Source organism: Desmodus rotundus, chromosome 12 (genome assembly GCF_022682495.2).
Source record: "Desmodus rotundus isolate HL8 chromosome 12, HLdesRot8A.1, whole genome shotgun sequence".
NCBI lineage: Eukaryota > Metazoa > Chordata > Mammalia > Chiroptera > Phyllostomidae > Desmodus > Desmodus rotundus.
Window position 1 is genome coordinate 37,502,425 of NC_071398.1, and position 21,774 is coordinate 37,524,198.

The 21,774-nt window shown below is 50.8% G+C and overlaps 1 protein-coding gene across 6 annotated transcripts in view; it reads left to right on the forward strand.

The window, feature by feature from the left end:
• Positions 1–21,774, forward strand: part of RYR1 (ryanodine receptor 1) — a 113,294-nt gene that overhangs the window by 40,613 nt on the left and 50,907 nt on the right. For all 6 annotated transcript variants that reach the window (XM_053914587.1, XM_053914590.1, XM_045185417.2 and 3 more), the window contains exons 35-66: positions 328–597; positions 936–1,136; positions 1,491–1,602; positions 3,119–3,265; positions 4,943–5,216; positions 5,801–5,915; positions 6,002–6,134; positions 6,538–6,632; positions 7,905–8,040; positions 8,243–8,429; positions 8,516–8,624; positions 8,979–9,099; positions 9,188–9,357; positions 10,619–10,839; positions 10,926–11,016; positions 11,917–12,057; positions 12,446–12,609; positions 12,728–12,806; positions 13,042–13,131; positions 13,580–13,720; positions 14,059–14,133; positions 14,235–14,310; positions 14,658–14,781; positions 15,119–15,234; positions 16,682–16,749; positions 16,836–16,957; positions 17,412–17,461; positions 17,856–17,916; positions 18,009–18,247; positions 20,182–20,263; positions 20,846–20,976; positions 21,200–21,532. In XM_053914587.1, coding sequence (XP_053770562.1) covers positions 328–597; positions 936–1,136; positions 1,491–1,602; positions 3,119–3,265; positions 4,943–5,216; positions 5,801–5,915; positions 6,002–6,134; positions 6,538–6,632; positions 7,905–8,040; positions 8,243–8,429; positions 8,516–8,624; positions 8,979–9,099; positions 9,188–9,357; positions 10,619–10,839; positions 10,926–11,016; positions 11,917–12,057; positions 12,446–12,609; positions 12,728–12,806; positions 13,042–13,131; positions 13,580–13,720; positions 14,059–14,133; positions 14,235–14,310; positions 14,658–14,781; positions 15,119–15,234; positions 16,682–16,749; positions 16,836–16,957; positions 17,412–17,461; positions 17,856–17,916; positions 18,009–18,247; positions 20,182–20,263; positions 20,846–20,976; positions 21,200–21,532 — 4,474 coding nt within the window. The remainder of the gene's footprint in view (positions 1–327; positions 598–935; positions 1,137–1,490; positions 1,603–3,118; positions 3,266–4,942; positions 5,217–5,800; positions 5,916–6,001; positions 6,135–6,537; positions 6,633–7,904; positions 8,041–8,242; positions 8,430–8,515; positions 8,625–8,978; positions 9,100–9,187; positions 9,358–10,618; positions 10,840–10,925; positions 11,017–11,916; positions 12,058–12,445; positions 12,610–12,727; positions 12,807–13,041; positions 13,132–13,579; positions 13,721–14,058; positions 14,134–14,234; positions 14,311–14,657; positions 14,782–15,118; positions 15,235–16,681; positions 16,750–16,835; positions 16,958–17,411; positions 17,462–17,855; positions 17,917–18,008; positions 18,248–20,181; positions 20,264–20,845; positions 20,977–21,199; positions 21,533–21,774) is intronic.

The following is a 21,774-nucleotide window of genomic DNA, read 5'->3' on the forward strand; positions in this document are numbered from 1 at the left end:
GCCTCCATCAGGTACAGGGTGTGTCCTGTTCCAGAGGCACATGTGCTTAAGCTTGGGAGACTAGACACTTATGAAGAGAGAGATGCTCATGTTTGGCTATAATGGTCTGGACCATGTGGGTAGGACATGGGATGTGGATCTGGGGGATTGTTAAGGAGGATGAATGTCAGGGCAGAGAAATTACATTCCTGCTTGTAGAAGGAACCATATAGCCAATGCAGGAATGAGTCTGCCATGTTTAGGAGAAGTAGGTCTGGGAAGTAATGTTGGGACTTGATTATGGAGGCTCTGCAGGCCACAGTGAAAGACCCAGGATTTGTCCTGTAGGTGATGGGCGTCTTTCGAGATGAGGATGTGAAACAGATATTGAAGATGATTGAGCCTGAGGTATTCGCTGAGGAAGAAGAGGAAGATGAGGAGGAGAAAGAGGAGGATGAAGAAGAAGATGAGGAAGAGAAGGAGGAAGATGAGGAGGAAGAGGCACAGGAGAAGGAAGATGAGGAAAAAGAGGAAGAGGAAACTGCAGAAGTGGAAAAAGAAGAAGGCTTGGAGGAGGGGCTTCTCCAGATGAAGTTGCCAGAGTCTGTGAAATTACAGGTGGGCTGGTTCTTCTCATTTCCTAACCTCTATTCATCTGGAGTGGGAGACACAGTGATGAGGCATGAGCCTAGATTTGTCCTGAGGCAGTGGGTAGCTATGGAAGTGCATAAAGGAGTGGAGTGCTGCTGGCTTGGAAGGATCTCTCTGGTTTCCAAATGGGAAATGAATTGGAGAAATGAGACCATGGAGAAGTCTGGCCTAAGGATCCAGGCAGGAGATGATGGTAGCTGGACAAAGTCAGAGCCACTGAGAAGGGGGAGAAGTCAAGAAAAGTCTCAATGAGGTCTTGATGGTCTTACCGCCATCCCTCCTACTGGATGGTTGTTCTCCCACAGATGTGCCACCTACTAGAGTATTTCTGTGACCAAGAGCGGCAGCACCGCGTGGAGTCCTTGGTAGCCTTTGCAGAGCGCTATGTGGACAAGCTGCAGGCCAACCAGCGGGACCGCTACAGCCTCCTCATGAAAGCCTTCACCATGTCTGCAGCTGAGACTGCCCGACGTACTCGCGAGTTCCGCTCCCCACCCCAGGAGCAGGTCCTCTGACCCCTGACCCTGGTTGGCCTTACTGTCTAATCCCCAAACTCAGCCTCTCCCCTACTCTGATCACTAATGGTACTTGACCTCTAAACATGTGCTTGATCTCTGACGCTATTGAAATACTGATACTTATCTCTTACTCTCCTACCTATCACTGAATTAACTTGACCTCTGAGTCATCCAGAACGACCCTGACCCCTTTTAAACCTCTAGTCTCCCAGATATTCTTCATTAACTCACACTTTGGCTCATGACCTTAGACAGGGACTCACAATTGGATCTTTGATCCTTTACCACAGTGTTCCTGCTCTGGGGTCTCTGACCTCATTCTAACCTTTGACCTTCTCCTAGATCAACATGCTAGTGCACTTCAAAGATGGTGAGGAAGAGGAAGATTGTCCTCTCCCTGAAGAGATTCGCTTGGATTTGCTTGAATTTCATCAAGACCTGCTGGCACACTGTGGTAAGGAAGGGCTCAGAGAACCCTCCTTCCAAACTTTCTCTTGAGACCTTTCCTGAATTTTCCCTAAGATTTCCTGATTTTAAACATCTGTAGTATTGGTGCTATGTAACTGTTGTTTAGTTGGTTGGTTGAATAAATGAATGAATAGATGTATTTGTGAACAGATAGGTGATAAGTGGAATGATATAAATGGGTATTTGGGTGGATGTGTATATGGATGAATAGCTATAGGCAGAGGGATGAGGGTGGAGAAATGGCTGGCTGGAGGGATGGGTGGATGACTGCCATTGTTCTTGATGAGAAGTCATCTGACAATCTTACTGAGATTCCTCTATAATGTGTTGTTTTTCTCTGGCTGGCTTTCAAAATTTTCTCATTGCCTTTGCCTTTAAACAATTTGAATATGATGCATATCTAGGTATAGAGCTCTTTGAATTTGTTCTACTTGAAGTTTAATTTCTTGGATATGCAGATTAATGTTTTTCATCAAATTTGGGATTTTTGGTCATAATTCTCCAAATATTCTTTCCGCCCTTTTCTCCTGGGATTCTTATTATAGGTACATTGGATGGTGTCCTACAGGTCTCTGAGGCTCTGCTAGTTTTTCTTCATTATTTTTCTGTTTTTCAGACTAGATAATCCCTATTGTCCTGCATTCAAGTTCACTGATTCTCCTACCAGCTCAAATATGTGGTCATACCTCTCTAGTGATTTTTAAAAGACTTTATTTATTTATTTTCAGTGAGAGGGGAAGAGAGGAAGAAAGAGAGGGAGAGAAACACCAGTTATTTGCCTCTGACACGCCCCCAACTGGAGACATGGTCCACAACCCAGGCATTTGCCCTGACAGGGAATTGAACCAGCCACCTTTCCATTCATAGGCCGGCGCTCAATCCACTGAGTGACACCAGCCAGGGCTCCAGTGACTTTTTAAAACTCTTATTGTACTTTTCAACTACAGAATTTCTATATGGTTATTTTTTATATCACTCACCTCATTATTAATATTTGCTATTTGATGAGTCATTGTCATCATAGTTCTATTTAATGCTTCAAATGTGGTTTTCTTTAGTTCTTTGAACATATTTACAGTAGCTTATTGAAAAGACAAATATTTCACCCAGGCCAGATAGCTCATTTGGTTAGAGCATTGTTCCCATATACCAAGGTTGTGGGTTTGATTCCCAGTCAGGGCATGTACAAGAATCAGCCAATGGGTCCATGAATAGGTGGATCAACAAATCGATGTTTCTCTATCTCCCTCCCTCTCTCTCTCCGAAATCAATAAATACAAAATTTAGATAAGTAGAATTCTACAAAATAAAAAAATGAGAAAAGACAAATACTTCAAAGAATGAATAAATGAAAAAACATATGGACAATTAAAGAAATAAATAAAAAACCCATGAATGCACACATGAGTGAATGTACAGATGAAGGGATGAAAAAGTGAATGATTAAGCAGACAAATAAGTAAACAGATGAGTGACACTCCCTCCTTCTTGACCACCTCCAGGAATTCAGCTGGTTGGGGAGGAGGAGGAACCAGAGGAAGAGGTCACCCTGGGCAGCCGTCTGATGAGCCTGTTGGAGAAAGTGCGGCTGGTGAAGAAGGAGGAGGAGAAACCTGAGGAGGAGCTGCCTGCTGAGGAGAGTAAACCCCGTAAGAACAGGGCCATTAGGGAGGGGGCCAAGGTGGGGCAGGCATCCCTGTGCTTGGGGAGCCTTTGAGTCCAAGGCAGGCTATGAAGATAGCTCAACTAGAGAGAAGGAGAGGAGGGCGAGGAGAGAGAGGAGGCACACTGGAGGTGTGGCCCAAATATGGAGCTGCACGGTATGTGTTTTGGACCAGGGTGGCATGTGGCCCTCCAGAGCAGAGACCATGTCCATACGTGACAGCTCCTGCACCACCATGGTTTTCATGTCCTTGTGGTTTTGCTTTGCTTTTTAAAAAATATATATTTTATTCATTTATTTTCAGAAAGAGGGGAAGAGAGAGAGAAAGAGAGGGAGAGAAACATCAGTGTGTGGCTGCCTCTCGTGCGCCCCCTACTGGATACCTGGCCCACAACCCAGGCATGTGCCCTGACTGGGAATCAAACTGGCAACCCTTTGGTTCGTAGGCTGGCACTCAATCCACTGAGCCACACCAGCCAGGGCTGCTTTGCTTTTCTTTCTCAGTGACATGATTACCATGCTGGGAAATTAGAAAAGCAGTTATGATAAGTGTTGGGCCAATGGGTCATTATGCAAACTACATATTAGTCCCATCTCACAAGGACAGAGTCCTTGATGTTGGTAGAGGATTTAGTCTACAACATTCAGGAAATTTTTACTAGGCTAACTCTGAGCCAAGCATTGTTTGCAGGGTTGGGGGATACAGTTGGGGGAAGAGTCAAGTCCCCACCCTCAAGGGGTTCAGAATATTATGACAGATGCACATATACATATATCATCATGTCAGGTGGTATGGGTGCTAAGAAGAATGAGGTTGAGGGAGAGACAAAGATGGGGGGCAGAATCAGGGAGAGAGGTGTGCAAAGGTCTAGAGAAGGATAACCGGTACAGAGGGAACAGCCAATGCAAAGGCCCTGAGGCAGGGACATGCTTGGTGTGTTTAGATGCTAATGTGGCTGGAGCAAAGTGAGCAGGGGGAGAGGGGCAGGAGATGAAGTTAGAAGCGATGGGGCCAGAGTGTGGAAGGAAGGTAAGATTAACACATCACAATGTCAATCTTAAATTGACATTATCATTTAATGCCAGTGCCTGATGGTTTCTTTTAACCCTGAGACACAGGAGACATCTGTCTTCTCTCCCAGAAATCCTGGGAAGGAAAAGGGTTGGGAGAGAAAGAGAGACACAGAGGATGTCTCTAAGGGATAGTGGATGTAGGAGAGGAAAGGCCCAGGGAGATGGCCAGAGAAAATAAAAGACTTGTTCTGACATCATTTTCAAATGACACAAACTGTTCACAATTTTTCTTTGTGTTTGTTGACTCTTGTGATGAAAAGTTGGCAGTATTTTTACAGGGCACATGGAACTGAGGCTTGTGTTTTCAGAGGTGCATACTGAACTGCTTATGATAGCGCTCTGGTGTTCTCTAGCGATTCCATTTTTTTCCTCTTGAAATTTGTAGGGCCCTTGTGGAAGGGTTACTAGTGTGAAGAGAACACAGAGGTTCTTGGGGCAATAGAAAAAATCTGCCGAATCCAAGCACTGCGGCAGGTGGAGTGGGTGGTTAGTAACTGAGAAGCCACTGGAAAGAGGGACCACTTCTGCATTGTTTGGGCTCAAAGCTCTGGCCAGGCAGAGTGTGCTGACCCTCGGGTCCCTTTCCCAGAGTCGCTGCAGGAGCTGGTGTCCCACACAGTGGTGCAGTGGGCCCAAGAGGACTTTGTGCAGAGCCCCGAGCTGGTACGGGCCATGTTCAGCCTCTTGCACCGGCAGTACGATGGGCTCGGGGAGCTACTACGTGCCCTGCCCCGGGCATACACCATCTCGCCATCTTCCATGGAGGACACCATGAGCCTGCTTGAGTGCCTCGGGCAGATCCGCTCGCTGCTCATTGTGCAGATGGGTCCCCAGGAGGAGAACCTCATGATCCAGAGCATTGGGTGAGGCACTGTCCCCTCCTTGACTTTGCATATCCCAGTGGAAAGGAGGGGAGTCTTCCTGGCTCCAGCTTGTCCCCTGGGTCACATCCTCTGGGTACAGTAATATCTCCTTCCTCCACCTGTGTTTCTTCCTTGGGGTGATATATTTCTTCTGGCAGCTAACTCATTCCCCTGAATAATGTCCTCTACCCTGACCTCTCCACCCACCCCCAGGGTAACAGCTCCTACTGACCTGTGACTCTTGGGACAAAGTTCACCCTGTTTGAGCTTCAATTTCCTCATCTCACGCCTACCTCACAGAGTTCCTGTGCAGCTTTAGTGAGCTCTTGGTTGTAGCTATGGCAATAATAATAATAGTATTGAGCACTCACTTAGAGTCAGGTGCCTCATTTTCTCATTCAGCAAACATTTATTGAACACCTAGTGTATGCCAAGCCCTGTCTAGGCAGTTGGGGATACAATGGGCAACATGATAAAGGTCTCCTCCCTAGGGGAGTCTACCTGGTGACAGCCCCCTCAAGGGTCTAGGGTCTAGGGGCTCTCTCTGGACTTGGACCCCACCAAACCATTCCACTTGTCCACAGAAACATCATGAACAACAAAGTTTTCTACCAGCACCCGAACCTGATGCGGGCACTGGGCATGCATGAGACAGTCATGGAGGTCATGGTGAACGTTCTCGGGGGTGGTGAATCCAAGGTAAGGGTCCTGCATGGGCCTGGGAGCTCAGAGGCAGGGGCTACAGAGGGCATGCACTGACCACTGACCCACCCTGCTCACCTCAGGAGATCCGCTTCCCTAAGATGGTGACAAGTTGCTGCCGCTTCCTCTGCTACTTCTGCCGCATTAGCCGTCAGAACCAGCGCTCCATGTTTGACCATCTGAGCTACCTGCTAGAGAACAGCGGAATTGGCCTGGGTAAGAATCCAGGAGCCTGGTGCTGCCCCTCAGAGCCCACTCCTGGCAGTCCATCCAGACCCACCTCACTCTCTACTGGCTGGCTCACTCATTCATTCAGCAAATACTCACCCTCAACCTGCCCTTGACCTGTCCCTGTAATGGGTAGTGCTGGAGAAACCCAGACAGCCCTGAGCTGGCCCTCGTAGGGCTCATAGTGTGTCATGGAAGACAGACCCATCCCAGACAGCACCAACCCAGAGTGATCAGGCCTGGGATGGGGAAGAACAGGCCAGAAGAGGCACCTGACCCATACTGGAAAAGCGTGGTCAGGGAGGGCTTCCCAGAGGAAGTAGGACAAGCAGGAGAAAGACAGGTAGCTATGTACCTCCAAAGAGCATTCTCACCACCTTTCACCCCACAGGCATGCAGGGCTCCACACCCTTGGATGTGGCAGCTGCCTCTGTCATCGACAACAATGAGCTGGCCTTGGCATTGCAGGAGCAGGACCTGGAGAAGGTGTGGATGGGCGGGAGGAGAGGGAGGCCTGGAATCTGCAGGCACCTGCTGATTCAGGACCCATTCTGAGGGGCTGTTCTGGATGGTCCAGGACTGAATCAGAAGGGGAGTAATTTTCAGGGAAAGAACAGGATCCAGTCACTCATTAATGGTCTGAGGGCAAATCCACGCTCTCCCCTCCCCAGCTGTGTGGCCTTGGCACATTTCTTGGCCCTCTGTGCCCCTACTTGTGTTTGTAGTGCTGAAGGGTATGGGCTCCAGAGTTCAGAAACTTAGATTTAACTCTCCCCACTTCCTTGCTCTGGCCTTGGAGAAATGACTTTAATTCTCCAGGCCACTGACTCCTCATCTGCAGAATGAATATAATAATTAAAACAACGTTATAGAGTTGTTCAGAGGATTAAATATGTTAATCTGTGAAGGCATTTACAAAACAGTAAGTACTAACCTTTACCCACTATTATACTGTTATTTACTTAGCAAATATTTATTGAGCGCCAACTATGTGTCAGGACCTGTCCAGGCGTTAGGGGCATGGCAGTGATGGTGGCAGTCAAAACTCCTTTCTGGTTGGATGTCCTATTTGGGAGAATGGATAATAAACAAGACAAATAAGTAGAATATATGGTTTATTAGCTAGTGACGAGTGTTAGAGAGGAAAAAAGTGAGCAGGAGAGAAATACCAAGTGTCAGAAGGTTGTCCAAGTTTAGACAAGACTGGTCAGATACAGCCTCCCTGAGAAAGTGACATGCAGGTAAAGCTCTGAAGGAGGTGAGGGGCCATGTAGAAATCAGGGGGAAGGCATTCAAGGTAGGGGAACAGCCAGTGCAAAGGTCATGAGGCAGGAGTGGCCCTTATGAGTTTGAAGAACAGCAAGAGACCGTTGGAGCAGAGGGAGCGAGGGGTGAGTGGTGGGAGGTGAGGGCAGGAGGTAAAGCAGGCAGGTTGTGTGAAGGGTCATGTGGGAGACAGTGAGGGTTCTGGCTTTTACCCTGAGAGGAGCATTCTGAGCAGGGGAGGGATGTGACCAGACTCAGGTGTTTGCAGGTTCTTTCTGATGGTGTGTGGGGGACAGACTGGGGAGAGTAGGGAGTCCCAGGCGAAGACTGCACCCATGGCAGGTGGGAGATGAGGGTGGACAATGAGTCATCTTTTGCTGAGGGTTCCAGAGATAATTAGCATGTGCAGTGCCATGGATGGGCAGGGCCCTGAGCCTTGGGGAGGGAGGTAGTGTGGGTATGGCCTCTGGCTGAGCTCTCCTCTGCCCCCAGGTGGTGTCCTACCTAGCTGGCTGTGGCCTCCAGAGTTGCCCCATGCTTCTAGCCAAAGGGTACCCAGACATCGGCTGGAACCCCTGTGGCGGTGAGCGCTACCTGGACTTCCTGCGCTTTGCTGTCTTCGTCAACGGTGAGGCAGATGGTGGCAGTGGTGGGGTGGGAGGCCGGGGTCACTGGCCAAAGCCTCCCTCGGGTGGCCCACATCTTGAACCATGGGCCTGGCCTGAGCAAGAGGCAGGGTCTGGGCATGAACCCTTGAGGTACTGGGTCCAAGGCTGCCTGGGGAGGGACCCTGGGCTCATGAGGCCTCCTGACCCCACTGGAGCCACCAGGTGAGAGCGTAGAGGAGAATGCCAACGTGGTGGTTCGGCTGCTCATCCGAAAGCCGGAGTGCTTTGGGCCGGCCCTGAGGGGCGAGGGAGGCTCAGGATTGCTGGCTGCCATCGAAGAGGCCATCCGTATCTCTGAGGACCCTGCGAGGGATGGCCCAGGTGTCCGCAGAGACCGGCGGCGTGAACAGTGAGTCTCCCACCCGCTCTTCAGCAGAACAACCTGCCCTCCTGTGTCCCTTGCTGCCCCCTTACACCACCCATCTTTCCCTGCAGCTTTGGGGAGGAGCCCCCAGAGGAAAACCGGGTACACCTGGGACATGCCATCATGTCCTTCTATGCTGCCTTGATTGATCTGCTTGGACGCTGTGCGCCAGAGATGCATGTGAGAAACGAAAAATGAGGGTGGAGGTGTGCATGGCCAACTCTAAACCTCTTCATTCAGGCATTCGAGAACATTGATTCTGGGTTAGGCAATGCTGGGGACACACCAGTGATCAAAACAGCCCCAGGTCCCACTCTCCCAGAGCTCCCTGTCCATTGGGGGGTGGGGGTGGGAACCAGGCAGTGAGAGTAGGGGTAGTCAAGGCTGCAGTGGAGATGCACAGGCAAGTGTTGGGGCCATGTGTATCCTAGAGTTAACCCCACGAGACGGAGTTCTGCTCTACCGGCCAGTGGGTCAGGAAGGGATACAATGGTGCGTGGGTTTCCCAGTGACATTCCCATCTCCCCCATGCAGCTAATCCAAGCAGGCAAGGGCGAGGCCCTGCGGATCCGTGCCATCCTGCGCTCCCTCGTGCCCCTGGATGACCTCGTGGGCATCATCAGCCTTCCCCTGCAGATCCCCACCCTGGGCAAAGGTTTGAGGTGGCGGGACTCAGCAAGGGAGTGATGATGGAGACGGTGGGTCTGTAGGGCATCCCTGACTCCCTGTGTCCTGGCCTGCAGATGGGGCTTTGGTGCAGCCAAAGATGTCGGCATCCTTTGTGCCAGACCACAAAGCGTCCATGGTGCTCTTCCTGGACCGTGTGTATGGCATCGAGAACCAGGACTTCTTGCTGCATGTGCTGGACGTGGGATTCTTGCCCGACATGAGGGCAGCCGCCTCGTTGGACACGGTGAGCAGCCTGGCCACCCTCCCAGCCTCCAGAGAGGGAATAGGTGTTCTGAAATTGTGTATGTATCCTGATCCTCCCTCCCCCACCACCAAGAGAGAAAACAAAAACTAAGAAAAACTCTGAGTTCTGGGAAAGGGGAGGTGGAAATCTCCAACCCCTCAGGTGGAGATTATAAGAAATACTCATTCTCAGTGATGGCTCAGCACCATGGAGACACAAAGACCTGTGCACAACACCAACACTAATTACAGAAGGTGACAAGGCCAAGTAAGATGAGGACTGAGAACTGACTACTGGTTTGGCTGGATGGAGGCCACGGGTGACCTTGACAAGCAGGTTCAGTAAGGTGATGGGCCCAAAGCCTTACTGGAGAGAGTTTAAGGAGCCTGGGAGGTGAGGTTTGGGTGGGGGACAGTGAGTGTTAACAGTCTTTACACAAGTTGGTGACAAAGGAGGCACAGGAATGGCGATGTGCTGGAGGAGTGACCTTGGTCAAAAGAAGGATCTTCATAAGATGAGAGAAGTAACTGTTGGCCATTAACTGAGAAAAAGGAACACATTTGAATCTATAACCATCAGCTTATCAGAAATATGGGGCAGAGGAACAAGTTCACTGACACCACCAGGAAGCAACCCATCCAAAGCCAAAATGTAGGAAATTCCACTGGACCAATGACCTAGTTTCGTCAGCAAATAAATAACATTAAAAGTGGGGAGGAAAAGGGACAGTTACAAATGAAAAGACCTAGGAGACCCCTCAGCTAAACATACGTAGTATGTTAACCTTCCTGCGGCCCTGATCCAAATAATCTCAGCTAAACACAAAGCAACTCTTGAGACAATTGGAGAAAGCGTGAATATTAAGACACTAATTTTGTGAGGTGTAATAATGGCAGCATGGAATATTAAATATAAATACTTGTCTGAATGGAGATACCTATTTAAGTATCTTTGGGCAAAATAGTATATGGCTGGGGTTGCATGAAAATATCACAGGAAAAGTGGGGTTAGAGAGAACAAACATGCAGAAGGCAGAAACTGCAGAACAGTCTAATCTGGGTTATGAAGGATCATTGATTGGGTTCTCCATGTTTGCGTGATTGAAAGTTTGCATAGCCGGGAATAAGGGAGTAGAGACTAGGGGAGCAGGTTTGGGGGAAAGATCAGAAGCCTGGGTCGTTTGCTCAGAGTTGTCCAGCCCAAGCGCCAGGTCAAGCCCAGGAACCAGCAGAGGACCTGATGTCCCCACTCTGCGCCCCAGGCCACTTTCAGCACCACGGAGATGGCGCTGGCGCTGAACCGATACCTGTGCCTGGCAGTGCTGCCGCTCATCACCAAGTGTGCGCCACTCTTTGCGGGAACTGAGCACCGCGCCATAATGGTGGACTCCATGCTTCACACGGTGTACCGCCTGTCCCGCGGGCGCTCGCTCACGAAGGCACAGCGTGATGTCATCGAGGACTGCCTCATGTCTCTCTGCAGGTGCGGCGGGATCGGGGGCGGGATCGGAGGCTGGGCCCCAGGGTGGAGGCCGGCCTCTAGGAGAGAGCCCACCGCTGTCCTTGCAGGTACATCCGCCCGTCCATGCTACAGCACCTGCTGCGGCGTCTGGTGTTCGACGTTCCCATTCTTAATGAGTTCGCCAAGATGCCGCTCAAGGTGAGAGCAGGCTCTTTTTAGCGCGCTCATTTCCGTGCCCCGCCCATCCACTTACTCCGCCCTGGGGCTCATTTGTATCGGTATCCCCCAGGACAGTTAAACTGCAAATGTGAGGCCATTCTTTAGTGTTCTCATTTGCATACTGGGATTCCCAGGATATTCACTTTGCATCATCGGTGCCTCTAACACTCTCTAATTAGCATTTCATTTGCCTAACAGTGAGCCAGCCCACACATAAATTAACTATATTTGCATGGGCACACCACTTTTCCTAATTAGCATGCTTTTCTCATGCCCAGACCAGCCTTCTACTATTTAAATGATTACACTTATTTGAATAAACAGTACCACAGCTATTCTCAATATTTGCACACTGTCTCTATTATTTTTTTATTGCATGCTCATTTCCATAAAGAGGTACCTCCAACTCAGATATCTTTATTTTGCATAATACATCTAAATCAGCTCCTGTTTCAAATTTGCATGTTAAATGTGGAGGCTCTCTTCCTAATTGCCATATATTTGTATGAGGTGCTACTTATGTTTCTATTCATCATGATAATTTACATAAGAGCAAAGCACTGCATCCATATGTCCATTTACTCACAACCTATTTGTGGGTTAATATTAGCATGCTTATTTGTGTAAAGTAACACCAGACAAATCTAGCTCTGGTTTAAGGCCCACCGTGACTCTAAATTAGAAATATAAATTTGCATAATAAACTGTCCAGTACCACTCATCAATAAGCATATTATTCCCTAATTAGCATACATTTGCATAATCCACACTCCTTCATACCAGCCCAGGGCTGGGAGCCCCGGGCCTCCCGGGATTTTCCTTTGCCTGCCAACCACTTCCACCCCCCTCATTTGTGTGTCCTCCTCTTGCTCTCACCAGCTCCTCACCAACCACTATGAGCGCTGCTGGAAGTACTACTGCCTGCCCACAGGCTGGGCCAACTTTGGCGTCACCTCAGAGGAAGAGCTACACCTCACAAGGAAACTCTTCTGGGGCATCTTTGATTCACTGGCCCACAAGGTCTGGGCACTCAGGGACCCTGAAAGGAACCTGTTTGAAGGGGTTGAGGTCCAAAGATGAAATTCAGAATGAAATCCCCGAATGTGGGGCTCAGGGAGGGAGATGGCTCTACAAGTTTGGATCAGAGAGAACCTGTGAGTTGGATCTCCAGTTTGGGTGTCATGAAAGAGGGGATGGGCCTCTCATTTGGGCACTTGGAGAAGGTAACATAGGATAGTCTGAGGCCAGATGGGGCTGAGGTTTGGGCTTCAGAAGAGGGACCACAACCCATGTTTGTGGGCTCAGGGAGGAAAGTGGCTGATGGGTGGGGTGAGTTTGAGGTCCTCGGGCTCCAGGAACAGCAGGCTCAGCCAGGCCTGCAGTGACACCCCGTCCCATGCATCCCCAGAAGTATGACGCAGACCTGTATCGCATAGCAATGCCTTGTCTGTGCGCCATCGCGGGGGCCCTGCCCCCTGACTATGTGGATGCCTCGTACTCATCCAAGGCTGAGAAAAAGGCTACGGTGGATGCTGAAGGCAACTTTGACCCTCGGCCTGTGGAGACCCTCAAGTGAGGCCTAGGGGCAGGAGAGGGTGGGACCTGGAGGGGAGAGAAGGGAGAAGGTGACTATCAGAGATAGAAGGAGGGGCCAGTCCCCAGCATCCACTGACCCTATCCCCCCCAATAGCGTGATCATCCCAGAGAAGCTGGACTCCTTCATTAACAAGTTCGCAGAGTACACGCATGAGAAATGGGCCTTCGACAAGGTTGGCATCAGGGCCCACCCCTCCCCAGGAGCCCCTCCCCCTGCCAGCCTCCCTCAAAACCCCAGCTTCTCCTCAGAGAGACCCTTAACTCTTCCTGAGACACAGCCTCCTCTGAAGCCCTCATCCCTCCAGGGTTCCCTCTCTGTGTCCCCCAAGCTGCTGTCAACCCTTCTTCTTGCCCCCACCCTCAGCTCTGCAGTGACACTGCCTCCACCTGTTCCCTTTTCATCTCCAGATTCAGAACAACTGGTCCTATGGGGAGAACATAGATGAGGAACTGAAGACCCATCCCATGCTGAGGCCCTATAAGACCTTCTCAGAGAAGGTGACCGAGCCTTGGGGCCCAGTGTTGGGAGTCCAAAAGGAAATCTCCAAATTTGGAGGTTCAGGGAGGAGTGAGTCTGCTTCATGGGCTTGGATCTAGCTAGATCCCCCTCCACGGACTGTGCCTTTCCTTGAACTTGGTTGCATCCCCTAGACACAGGACTCCTAGGGTTCGTCCTGAAGGGTCAGTCTGGGTTTGATTCCTTGGCCATACTTAACTTCTCTGACTCTTGTGTGTAAGATCAGACAATGAGAGTTTGTTGGGGAGGCTCTGTTAAAGGGCAGGGAAGAGACCTGGGTTCAAATTCGACTGGGCCACTTCCTTGCCACGTGCTGGGAGATTTCCCCTTTTTAGGACACTGGAAGCCAGGGAGGCTGAGCCAGGGTCTTCTCCTACCTCCACCTGCTTCTCACCCCATTCCAACTCTCCTCTCTCCTGTCAACCCCAGGACAAAGAGATTTACCGCTGGCCCATCAAGGAGTCCTTAAAGGCCATGATTGCCTGGGAATGGACCATAGAGAAGGCCAGGGAGGGTGAGGAGGAGAAGACTGAGAAGAAAAAAACGCGGAAGATCTCCCAAAGTGCCCAGGTGGAGGCGAGACCGGGGTGGGAGGCCGGGTCATGAGGGGCTGATAAGTGGCTAGAATAATGGGCAGGAAGAGGAGAGGGTGGGGCCAGGCAGGAGGTGGGGTCAGGTGAAGGAGGAAGGCCAGAAGAGGGGTGCAAGAGAAGGCCCAAAGATCCGGGAAAGGAGAAAGCGTAAGTCTGAAGAACTGCAAAGGGCAGAGGAGAGAGGAGGGGACGGCTGAGACAGGGCGCTAAGGAGAAGGTGCAGAGCAGGGGTCCAGGGCCAAGTGAGGGGGTTAGATTAGCTTGGGGCCTGGGTTCCTGCTCACCCATCAAACCCACCATCTCTTGTCCTCCCAGACCTATGATCCCAGAGAAGGCTACAACCCCCAACCGCCCGATCTCAGTGGAGTTACCCTGTCCCGGGAACTGCAGGTGAGACCCCAGATTCTTCATTTGGGAGCATGGAGGTTTCTGTTGGGGTTGGGGAGGACATCCTCTGAATCTCAGCCTCAACTCTCTGCATGCACTCCCAGGCCATGGCAGAACAACTGGCGGAGAATTACCACAACACCTGGGGGCGGAAGAAGAAGCAGGAGCTGGAGGCTAAGGGTGAGGATGCCCATCAGACCCCCACACAGGCCACCCTTCTCCGCGGCCTCCTAGTCATAGGCTCTGGAATCAAAAGGGCCTATGTTAGAGTTGTGTGGCTTTCACCTTCAACAATTGTTTTTACCCCCTTGAACCTTTGTTTTTGCATTTGTACGGTGGGGGTAATAGCATTTAGTACCGCAGGGTTGTGGTGAGGCTGTGATGAGCATCGGAAAGCAATGTTTTGCTTATTCTTCCCTCTGTCTGTATTACTATAATTATACAAGCCTTCAACCGCAGGAACCATTTCAGTGAAAGTAGCCAGGGTCCCTTCAAGCCCCCTGATATCTGGTCTTTTGCCGCCCCAGGTGGTGGGACCCATCCCTTGCTGGTCCCCTACGACACGCTCACGGCCAAGGAGAAGGCACGAGATCGAGAGAAGGCCCAGGAGCTGCTGAAGTTCCTGCAGATGAACGGCTATGCAGTCACCAGGTAGGTGGGCTGTGAGCCAGACCAGGTAGCAGCTGGGAATGGGGCAGAACGCACAGGACAGCAGCTGGAAGAACTGAAGTCAGGGTAGGGGAGGCAGGGAGAAGCCTAAAAGGAGGAAGGAGGGCGGGGACTGGAGAGTGGGGGTGGAGCCAAAGTGGGGAAAAGGTTAAGAGTGTGGGGCCTGGGAAAAAGGGGCGGGCCATCTGGGAAGGAGCAGGGAACTCCCGGACCTGCGGTGAGGCTGAGGCAGGGCCTTTGGTAGCAGAGTCCGATCTAGAGGATGGGAATTGGGGCATTTTGCATCTGGGCTAACGCTTTCCTCTACCCCTCCACGCAGAGGCCTTAAGGACATGGAGCTGGATACATCTTCCATTGAGAAACGGTTCGCCTTTGGCTTCCTTCAGCAGTTGCTGCGCTGGATGGACATTTCCCAGGAGTTTATCGCCCACCTGGGTATGGAGAAGTCCCTCCCTGATGCCTACCCTGTCATGCATGTCTCCCTCATCCCTCATCTAATTACTGGACCAGACAGTGTTCTAGGCATTGAGAATAGGCAGTGAACAAGACAGACAAAGATCCCTGTCCTGGATTCAGGCAATTAATGTCAGAAATAACTAAATCACTCCGCACGTTAGAAAGTGGTTAGTGTTATGAGAAAAAGAATACACTAGAGCCAGCTAAGGAGTGTGGGATGGGGAGTGTTCTGGGAAGACCTTGAAGGAGCCTGGGAGGGAGCCGTGTGGACGCTGGGGAGAGTGTTCCAGGTAGAGGAACAGCAGTGTAAGGGCTCTGAGAGGTTCTTGCTGGGAATATTAGGCTGTGTGGCTGCAGCAGTGACCAAGGGGGAGAGTGAGAGGAAACAGGGTCGGAGAGGTGACAGGGGCAGCTCATGGACTGGTCTCGTAAATGCATTTAGAACTCACATTTATTTCAAAGTCTAATATTAGAATTGTTTGGGGTCTTTAATAGAAGTTTGGTGATGGTTTTTGTTGAGAAATATGCCATAGGAACTTAACTCTTGTTTACATCAACGAGCCTGTAGTCAAACTGGTTTCCTTATACTTGTACATTGTTTCGCTTCAAGTTGCAGTTTCCAAGAACCTACAGAGACGCTAAGTGAGAACTTACCGTGTACAGGCCTCCGAGGTGGGAGGAGATGGTGCAAGGATGTTTCTCATAGTGCCAAGACGTAGCAAGTGTACAATAGTTGGAGTCAGCACTATTGTTTTAATAGTATTAATTATTACTATCACCATTATTATTATGTTTGAAATTAATTTCCATTTTAAAATGAACAATGTTGACTTCTTGTTTCATTTGGTTCATCAATCATTTGTTCCAAATTTACTGTGCCAGGTATTGACGTTCAGGTAGAAAAGGGCTTGTGATAGGCGAGGAAGGGGATGGTCCGTGGCCTTACCCCATCCCAGTTTGTCCTCTTCCCCACTCTCAGCCTCAGGAAGTCTTTGATCAAGGAGTTAAGACAGAAGTTAGGTTGGAGAGAGAGGTTTATCTCAAAGCCAACAAAGTGACTTCCTGTCAAGAATTTATCTCCTGCCCTGGCTGGTGTGGCTCAGTAGATTGAGCACTGGCCTGTGAACCAAAAGGTCACCGTTTGGTTTCCCATCAGGGTACATGCTAGGTTGTGGGACAGGTCCCCATTTGGGGGCGTGCAAGAAACAATCGATGTTTCTCTCACACACCAGTGTTTCTCTCCCTTTCTCCCTCCCTTCTCTACTCTCTAAAAAATAAATAAATAAAATCTTTTAAAAATATTTTAAAAAGTTTAAAACACAAATTATCTCCCATCATATCCTAACTCTGCCCCATCAGAATACCTTGAGTTCCCTAGCCTTGAACTCACCATGACCCGTATTTGCCACCCCCCCGACCCCTTCAGAGGCTGTGGTCAGCAGTGGGCGAGTGGAAAAGTCCCCCCATGAACAGGAGATTAAATTCTTTGCCAAGGTGAGAGGTGGGCTCAGTAGCTGGGGACTGGGTGGGCTCTTCCCACCCTTTACTCAGTCACACTCATCTCTTCCCCCTCACCCCAGATCCTGCTCCCTTTGATCAACCAGTACTTCACCAACCACTGCCTGTACTTCCTGTCAACACCAGCCAAAGTGCTGGGCAGTGGTGGCCACGCCTCCAATAAAGAGAAGGAAATGATTACCAGGTAGGCTGTCCTGTGACCTCGGACCCAGTCTCCTGACCTCACAGCATTGTAATCCTGGACCTTATACTCCCACCTCTGTCCTGGGTGCTGGGCACTGACCAATTCTGCCTGCAGGAGCAATTAAAGGGCTAGGGTGACCAACTGTCCTGGTGTGTCTGGGACTTTTAGGAAACTGGGATGAATAGTTTGCCCCATCAGAAAGGCAGACCAGCCTCCCCAACCACCAATGTGGCAGCTATTGCCTATGACTTTCAGGCTTACTCATCTTTCTGCCCCTCCCCACCCCTCTTGTCTCCTTCTTTTTCTTCCCCATCATCCTACCTCCTCCTGGCTCTGTCTTCTGTCCCTCTCTCCCTGTTTCCACCTCTAATTGTGTCACCACTGCCCTTGTCCCCTTGGAGTCCTCGCGTCCTGTGTCCCCTCCCTGTCCTTCTCTTTCTTTCTCTATCATCAGCCTCTTCTGCAAGCTTGCTGCTCTTGTCCGTCACCGAGTCTCTCTCTTTGGTAAGTAACTCTGCTCCTGAGCCCTTTTCTTAATCTTCTCTCTCTTCCCCTCATCACCAACCCCACCCTGAAGAACTATGGCCCAGGTTCATGCCTTAACTTGCATAACCTTTACTGTGTTCTTCCCCTGGACCCGATGTGGACTGGGTAGGCCTGAGGACAGGGCAGTGACTGGGACAGTCCTAGGCCCCACCCTTATGGAGCTCCCAGTCCCCCCGGGGGGTAGACAGACTCATAACCAGACAGTGAAGGTCTGAGGGGTCAGGGCCTTGATGGAGAAGAACGGGGCATATGGGAGGCTGGGTGGGAGTGGGGAGAGATCCTGTCAGGTGGATATAGAGGAAGGTACTGTCTTGTAGTCTTTCCTTCATCCAGGCTCGTCTTCCTCCCTCAGGGACGGATGCCCCAGCTGTGGTCAACTGTCTTCACATCCTGGCACGCTCCTTGGATGCCAGGTAGGGTTACAAGTCATAGTGCCCACTCCTAGATTCTCCAAAATCTAAACTTTTGGATTCTAGAGCTGGGGTGCCTTCCCCTTCCCTCCTAGGACAGTGATGAAGTCAGGCCCTGAGATCGTGAAGGCTGGCCTCCGCTCCTTCTTTGAGAGTGCCTCAGAGGACATCGAGAAGATGGTGGAGAACCTGCGTCTAGGCAAGGTGTCACAGGCGCGCACGCAGGTGAAGGGTGTGGGCCAGAACCTCACCTACACAACCGTGGCCCTGCTGCCCGTCCTCACCACCCTCTTCCAGCACATCGCCCAGCACCAGTTCGGAGATGATGTCATCTGTAAGGGCTCCTGACCCTAAGGGCAGGGTTCGGGGGTTGGGGGTCAATTCAGCCAACACCACCCATCCTTCTGTGCCTGATAGAATCCTTTTTACTGAGTGGATTTATTGCCATAAGCAAAGTGTGCATTCAGTAAATTAGTAGGTAATAGAATGAGTTAATTAGGCTATGCATTCAGCAGCTCTGTCCAAAGAGCCTAAATCACCATAGCTGAAGCACGACAGCAGTATATTTCTGTCTCAAGGAACAGTCTACTTGCAAGTGGATCATAATGTCAGGATCCCAGGTTCCCTCCATTTTGTTGCTCTGCTATCTCTGAAATATTGTCTTTATCCCTGTGGTTCAAGATAACACACCATCACGTCCTCATTCTAGCCACTAGGAGAGGAGGAAAAGCAAAGAGGAGGGCACCTCAATTCTCTTAAAGGAACAGTCTAGAAGTGGTCCACATCACTCCTGCTCACATCTGTCCCATTGGCCAGAGCTTAGCATGTTGCCCATGTTGCTGCAAAGAAGTCTGGGAAAGTAGCCTCCCTTATTTGGGGAGGTCAAGTGTCCAGCTAAATATTGGAGGTCTATTATTAGGAAGAAGAGAAATACAGAAAGAAGGTAAGAACAGGTGCTGAAAGACAATTATCAGAGTCTGCTGTGTTTGTTCCACCAAATGGCACCTCACTGGGGATCTTGTGACGGAGTACACACATGCTGTGGTGTAACATGCCGTTGTTACAGAGACATAGGCACCCAGTGGGGTGTTGCAACACTGTATGTTCACATACTCAAAAGTGCCTTATGAGATGTGGCCCGAACCATGGGGAACTGGGGAAGGGTTGGTGGGAGAGACGTTCAGGAGGCCGAGGAGATGGGCCGCGGAGGGAAGGTGTTCCGTGTGAGGTCCAAGGCCCTGACTTGAGGACCTTGGCACAGTGGGGCCCCGTGAGACAGGCTGGGAAGATGCCAAGGTCAGTTTAGGACTCGGTAGTTGTGAGCAGCCCACTTGGGGGATGCCCAGGGGAAGCATCCAGAATGGACTGTGGGGCTGGTGGGCTGAAGGGACTGACAGGTAGGAGAGCCATGTCCCAGCTCACTGTTTATTTGAAATTAGAACCTAGTGATAAAAGTAAGAAAAGTAGCAGTTGGATGAGGTTTTCCCCCCCACTCCAACATTTTATTTGGAAATATTAATAATATGCAGAAAAGTCAAGGGAAGAGAATTGTTAAGAACTTGCCCCATTTGCTTTGCCTCTCGCTCTATGGTGACAAGATCTGCAGGCTTTTTGAACTCTTGAATGTGATCACGCACAGAGTAGCAGCTCATCCCTAGATACTCAGCTTGCATCTCCCGAATAAGAGCCTTCTCTAACATGATCACAGTGTCGGTATCGCCCCCAACTGAGTATGTTCAAGTATCCCTAGGACCATCAACATGCCTTTGATTTTTTTCACAAAATTCAGGATCCAGTGAAATTTCTCTCATGGTTTTGTAGTCTCTTCAACTTAGAACAGTACCCCGCCCTCTTTGTACCTCGTGACATTTGTGAAGCTGATGAGGTCCTTCACCTGACCTGAGGAGGACGCGTGGATGACCTAAAATTGTAGTCAGGATTGTATGTTTCTTCACATTTTTCTGGAGAGAGTATCTATCACTATCCTCAAACAGAACAACAACGAACCTTTTCTGAGTGCCTGCTGTGTGCCTTGTTTTCATTGCTTTCCAAGTACTAACAACGTTTGACCCTCACAACCCCCATAAGGAAGATACTGTAATTATGCCCATTTACAGATAGGAAAACAGGCCAAGAGAGTGGTATTTGCTCAAATCACAAAAATAGTCAATGGCAGGCAGCTCCTACCCATCATTTGGATACAAAGGAGTGGACTTGGGGGGATTGGCATGGTGGGCACATCCTCGACCCTTGTTCTCTTTCTCTCAGTGGATGATGTCCAGGTGTCATGCTACCGAACTCTGTGCAGTATCTACTCCCTGGGAACAACCAGAAACTCTTATGTGGAAAAGTAAGGAGGAGGAGCCATAGTTTGGGGCTGGAATGGGCACTGTGGGGGCTCAGAGAGGGGAGGATGCTAGAGAAGGTGGGGGGGGTGAAAAGCAGAGGAGATATTCTAAGTCTTCAACAGCATACAGGTACATTGTGGCAGCTTCAGTTCCCCAAAGTGGGCTACTTGACGGAATTCAGGGGAAGGCCAGCAAAGGAAGTAGAGGCCACCCACGAGGGAGGTGGTGGGTAGGGCAGGCGGGCATGGGGCACTTGCTGGCCAGGATGCCAGGTTATTCTCTGATGTGGAACAAGCTTGCCCTAGCAAGGGGCCTGCAGAAATGAGGGCAGCACTCAGGAGCCATAGCAAGCACGGGGCACTGGGGATGGCCCTGGCGGTGCCTGTGTGGTCTCTCCTGAGCCAGGATCATAGGTGGAGCACGAGGGGACTCAGGAAGCCTGGGGGAAAGGCTACACTTGTGCCCACTGGTGAACAGCAGATCTGCTCCAAAGGGTTCTGGGGAGAGCTACTTCTATGGAGACTGGGGTGGGACCCAAGTCCGGGCAGAGGATGACATGGGAGCTAAGGAGTTCCATCTTCCAGGCTGCGGCCAGCCCTCGGGGAGTGCCTGGCCCGCCTGGCAGCAGCCATGCCTGTGGCATTCCTGGAGCCTCAACTGAATGAGTATAATGCCTGCTCAGTGTACACCACCAAGTCTCCCCGGGAGCGGGCCAGTAAGTAGTGTGGGGGTAGGGCAGACCTCAGGGTCCCTTTCCACCCTGGGCAGAGCCCACTTTGGGGGCAGTGTAGCCCAATCTGGGCTCTGAGGGGCTGTGGATTCCCCAGCTTGGGGGTGCTCCAGAATGGGGAATCCCAGGGTTTGTGGGGATCCTGGGTATGGGCACTGAAGTCTGAGGGTGATGGTTTGGCATGCCTTGACCCCTCCCTGCACCCCAGTCTTGGGGCTCCCCAACAGCGTGGAGGAGATGTGCCCTGACATCCCGGTGCTGGAGAGGCTCATGGCAGACATCGGGGGCCTGGCTGAGTCAGGGGCCCGATACACAGAGATGCCACACGTCATTGAGATCACGCTGCCCATGCTGTGCAGCTACCTGCCCCGCTGGTGGGAGCGCGGGCCTGAGATGCCCCCACCTGCTCTGCCCGCTGGGGCCCCCCCACCCTGCACAGCTGTCACTTCCAACCACCTCAACTCCCTGTTGGGCAACATCTTGCGAATCATCGTCAACAACCTGGGCATTGATGAAGCCTCATGGATGAAGCGGCTTGCTGGTGGGTCTGGGATGCAGCTTCTGAGGGCTTGGGCTTGGGCCCTGGGGTTGGGGCCCTTTGATCTAATGGTCTGAAAGGGAGATCCTGAGGTCCATGATCTCCTGGGAGTTGTGAGGAGTCAGAGTCTAGGTTTTCTCAGGATCAAAGGTCAAGGGTCATCACAAGGGGTCAGAATCTCAGGCTCAGAGGGTCTGGGCTGGATAGATGGGTCCGAGAAGTCCTCTAGACTGGATTCTGAATTC